Here is a 4779-nt window from a genome sequence, read left to right on the forward strand (position 1 = left end):
GCCCTCTTCCTTTTGGCCATGTCGTTTATGGTGCGCCCGTCGGACCGACCTCTCTACAGCGGTCTTGTCTCATTTGCGGCGCAATCAGTTGCCGTGCTGATGATTGCTGGTGGCCTCTTCCGCGCCACTGGTGGGGTGTTCACACGGCGGAAGCACCAAGAGGAGTGGATCTTGGACAACGTAAAGGACGTTCTGTGTGAACTGCTGGACTGCGCGTCTTCTGTGAAGGTGTGCTACGTCTTGCTGGGGTTGGAGGTCGTTGCAGAGCTTGGCAAAATGCTGCAGGGACATGCATGCGTGTGCGTTGTACTTATGGTGTGGTCGGGGTGGTTATTACTCAGGGATAGAGTACTGTTCGTAGCAAAGTGAAGAAAAATGGGAGGAAACATGTTTTTTTGTTTTTTCTTTTTGCCGTGCTCTTGCGCAGTCGTCTGCACGCGAAGGTGGTCTCTGGCGGTGAGGTGTAGCTGCGGCATTGGGGCTGTCTTGCGAAGGCAACAACCCCGCCTCCTCCTTACCATCTCCCCCTTCCTCTTTTTTGCTCACCCCTTGTTGCACCGTGTGTGTGTTTGGGGTGGGGGTTACCTGGACAAGGGAAGCAGCAAGAGGTCGTGTGCGAGTGAGAGGGTGAATGCGGAGGGCATGGCTTGCACGCTGTGCGGCGAGCACATCCGCTCCCGGCGCTTCCTCCTCCTCTCCCTCAGCGAGTGAGATGCAGCGCCGCATCCGCGCGGCGGACATCACGTTGCGTGTCGCCACAAAGGACGGCACCGCACGTGTTGTCTACGCCTCTACGTCAGGGCTTCTGCGGGAGACGCTGCGGCGCCACAACTTGGCGGCACGCACACACGGGCACCGTCCATTCCTGCAGCTCCTTGGGACGCACCTGAGCCTCACCAACATGCTGGCAGCGCTACAGGAGGGCGAGGAACGCGTGGCGTCGCGCTTCACGGCGGAGGAAGCCACAATAGTCGTGGAGGCATTGGCACTCGGTGAGTGCCGCTGCTATGTGCGTGGTGATTGCAACGCAACGATTGAGGGGCCACCGTTTCCGTTCAGCGTTGGTCGCACTCTCTATGGGCAGAGCCAGCCGTTCTGGTCAACGACAGCAGCACAGCTGGGTCAGTTCCTCACTGAGGAGGAGGAGGAGGAAACTAACGAAGGCAACTCGGTGCCAATCGCGCTGGGCTTGGCAGATGTACCACGAGAAGAGCTGCTGGCGAACTTCCACTACAACATCTCGCTGCATGGCTACAACTTCTTTCGGAAATCAGAGGGGTCGGCGTCGGCGCTGTGGTGCTGCGTGCACCTTGACGACCCGGCCATCCAGAAGTCACTCGCAGAGTACACGCAGCAGGAACATGAGCAGAAAGACGCCACTTCGAGCAGTGGCGGTGCACTTGACGAAAAGGACAACAACCTTGACATGGTGTTGGCACGCGCGGGGGTATCGTACGGTATCCTCGTGCAGCCACTCGTGGCAACGCGAGCTGTGGAGGTGCAAGTGCATCAACTGCAGCGCGCCCTCCTGCGAGCCTCCATCGCAAACCCGGCAGTGTTCCGCGAGCTGTCGCGGCGGGCGGTGGAGGAGTGCCTCTCGTGCCAGGACACCCTCTCGCTTGTCACTGGGGATTATGAGGGTGCCTACACGGTCGCGATGGCGGCACGACAGTTCACACAAGACCCCTCCACTGCGGCGCCTGTAATCGAGAAGCTGCGGCAGCAGCTCGGCGTGAATGATTTCCGTCTGTCACTGGACTGCGATACACCAAAGCGAAACAGGCTTGACTATCTCTGTCGCTGTTCGAAGGATAGTTTCCTGCAGTCGATGAGTGTTCTTCCAGCGGATGAATTGGCGCGCTTCATGCATGAGACAAGCTTTCGATGCGTCTTTTGCGGCAAGGAACGTCGCCTGCACCAGGAGGACTGGCAGAAGGTGCTGCAAAAGCGTGGTGGGTGAGTATGGGAGTGGCGGCAGCAAGGATGGCGGGTTGCTTCAGCTTTGCCTTTCCTCTCTGCGCGCGTGTGTGTATGTGCGTAGGCGGGCATCTTTTGTTCTTCTTTCCGTCTCTCCACCCATCCTTTGTTGTCTGCTGAGGAGACGAAGGGAGGCTGTATTTCTCTTCACTCTCTATCTCTATCTAGGGCTCGGCTTCCTTTTTCCTTTTTTTTTTGTTGTTGTATTCCTCCACCCCATTCTCTCTGTCCTGTTCTGCTTTTCATTCTTTCTTCTTCGTCTCTTCACTGTGCTTCTCTTTTCATTTATCTGAGTAAAACAAATTACGGTGTGTTACACGTATACATACTCGTGGTTTCGTGCAGACAAGGGAATAACGAGGTCTTCTTTCTATCCGCAATGTTCAGCGGTCAGAGCGACAAGCCGAAGGGAGCGAAGCAGGCTCCCTCCGTTAAGGGAGGGGCAGAACGCCGTCGGCGCCAGATGGTCAGTGTACGGCACAAGGCCCACGGAGAAATGATGAAGCACGTTCGGGAGGACCACAACGACGGCGAAGGTGGCCAGGTCCTTGAAGGAGAAGCAATGAACGTCTGGGCATACAACGACAGGACACGCCCTGACGCTGTTCCACGGGCGCTGCTTCCTGAATTTGTCCGTATGGTGATGGAGGGGCCGACAGATAATGAGCTATTTCACGGAACACTGATGATCCGCAAGCTACTTTCTGTGGAGCAGCAGCCACCACAAGATGCTGTGACGCAGAGTGGTGTTATTCCGTACCTTGTTAATCTCTTGGAACGCACAGATTACCCACAGCTGCAGTTTGAGGCCGCATGGGCGCTGACGAATGTGGCGGCCGGCACCACACAGAATGCAGTTCATCTTGTTGAGTCGGGCGCAATGCCTCGATTTGTGGGACTCCTCGGATCGGAGCATGCGGACTGCCGTGATCAGGGTGCGTGGGCCATTGGAAACATGGCTGGGGATGGTGTTAGCTGCCGCGATCTGGCCTTGCAATGCAATGCCATACCCGCACTGCTTCATGCCTTGTCTATTCCGGATCAGCCAATCAATGCTGCTCGCAACGCTGTGTGGGCTGTGTCGAACTTGTGCCGTGGAAAGCCGCCACCGGCGCTGGAAAGTGTGGCAATTGCCCTCCCAATGCTCGGAAGCCTACTTCACCACCCAGATAAGGAGGTGGTAACAGACGCCTCGTGGGCGATTTCGTACATCAGTGATGGACCACATGAACGTGTGCAGGCCGTGATAGATGCGGGTGTCATACCCCGCGTGGTGGAGCTCCTTGCATCACCACTGACGCCTCTACAGACTTCGTCGGTACGCACGATCGGCAACATCGCCAGCGGTGACGATTCACAGACACAGATTATCATCAATTGTGGTGTCCTGGGATTGATGGGGCCGCTCCTGACACACCGCAAGCGTGAGATCCGCAAGGAGACCTGTTGGACCATCTCCAACATTGCGGCGGGGTGTGCGCCACAGATCGATGCCCTCGTATCTTCAGATATATTCCCGTTGGTGATTAAATGTCTGGAAGGTTCAGATCTCGATGTGAAGAAGGAGGCAGTTTGGTCAATCGCCAATGTCACACTCTGCGGTGTTGCGGATCACCTGCGCTATCTGTTGAATTGCAACGTGATACCTCCACTGTGTGACACTCTGACGACTCATGAATCAAAGATTCTCACAGTTGCCCTTGAGGCCCTGTTGGGATTCCTTCAGCTAGGCGAGGACGATTATAAGGCAGGCCATACTCCAGAAAACATGGTTGCACGAGCGATCATTGAGTGCGGTGGCGTAGATTCGATTGAACGCATGCAGTCATATACAGACAAGAATGTGTACACCATGGCCCTTCATATCCTTGAAACGTATTTTAATATTGAAGAGGGAGCCCCGAACGAGAGATTTGACATGGCAATGGAGTTTGGCGAGGGTGAAGATAAACCAAGGAGCGCAGGCTTTGATTTTTGAGAGGCCAGGTGAAGAATAAAATGATAACTAAGAAGACACCATGTGAGAGAGAGAGAGAGAGANAGGCTTTGATTTTTGAGAGGCCAGGTGAAGAATAAAATGATAACTAAGAAGACACCATGTGAGAGAGAGAGAGAGAGAGAAAGTGTGTGTGTTTGTGTATGTGTGTGTGTGTGTGTTTGTGAGAGTGAGTGAAACAATATATATATATTTATAAAAGAGGAGTTCGGGTCTGAATAAACGCACATAAAGCTAAAATCTGCCACACGAGCGCTGCCTTCTTGAACTTTACAAAGATACTTCACAAATTGTGTCAGATGGGGTAATGAAGATGATGAATTTGTGGAGATGTGAAGGGGGGGAAGGGTGAGCACACTCCATCATCCCATCCCCTTCCGTTTATTGAAGGGGGGGGGGGGGGGGNGGGGGGGGGGGGGGCGAGAGAGAGAGAGAGAAACAGGAAGTGATTGGGGGAGGAGAAGAAGCATCGATTAAGCCACCCTCTCACCAGCTGATTTCCAGTGCCCGGCAGTTCGACTTTGGTGTAAAGTTTATACAAATCAGCTTTTTTTTAACTTATGAAAAGGAAAAGATGGTGGTGTTGGTGGTGGTGGCATGGGAAGGGGGAGGGGAGGTACTTTCCTCCATTCCCTTTCCCACACGAAGAGAAAGAATTGTTCTCTACATCTCGATTTCCAGTATATGCGTACCATCTGCCACATCTACACCCCCACGTTCGAAGTGTCTTCGCCCACTACACTGCACTGCTACTGGGATACACTGCCTGTCGGAGCGGTGATAATTGTTGTCTTGTTCATTTGCAT

The 4779-nt window shown here is 54.1% G+C and overlaps 3 protein-coding genes across 3 annotated transcripts; all 3 read left to right on the forward strand.

Moving 5' to 3' along the window:
- Positions 1–27: 27 nt before the first annotated feature.
- On the forward strand, positions 28–369 carry DQ04_04591000 (hypothetical protein; the record flags this gene model as incomplete). The annotated part of the gene is made up of 1 exon (XM_009313677.1): positions 28–369. The coding sequence occupies one exon, from the start codon at positions 28–30 to the stop codon at positions 367–369; it is 342 nt and encodes a 113-aa protein (XP_009311952.1).
- Positions 370–631: 262 nt separating this feature from the next.
- Positions 632–1960, forward strand: DQ04_04591010 (hypothetical protein; the record flags this gene model as incomplete). The annotated part of the gene is made up of 1 exon (XM_009313678.1): positions 632–1960. One exon carries the CDS (start codon positions 632–634, stop codon positions 1958–1960), a length of 1329 nt encoding a protein of 442 aa, XP_009311953.1.
- Positions 1961–2356: 396 nt separating this feature from the next.
- Positions 2357–3955, forward strand: DQ04_04591020 (putative importin alpha; the record flags this gene model as incomplete). The annotated part of the gene is made up of 1 exon (XM_009313679.1): positions 2357–3955. One exon carries the CDS (start codon positions 2357–2359, stop codon positions 3953–3955), a length of 1599 nt encoding a protein of 532 aa, XP_009311954.1.
- Positions 3956–4779: the final 824 nt, after the last annotated feature.

This window comes from Trypanosoma grayi, assembly GCF_000691245.1.
Source record: "Trypanosoma grayi strain ANR4 Tgr_459_V1, whole genome shotgun sequence".
Taxonomy (NCBI): Eukaryota; Euglenozoa; class Kinetoplastea; order Trypanosomatida; family Trypanosomatidae; genus Trypanosoma; species Trypanosoma grayi.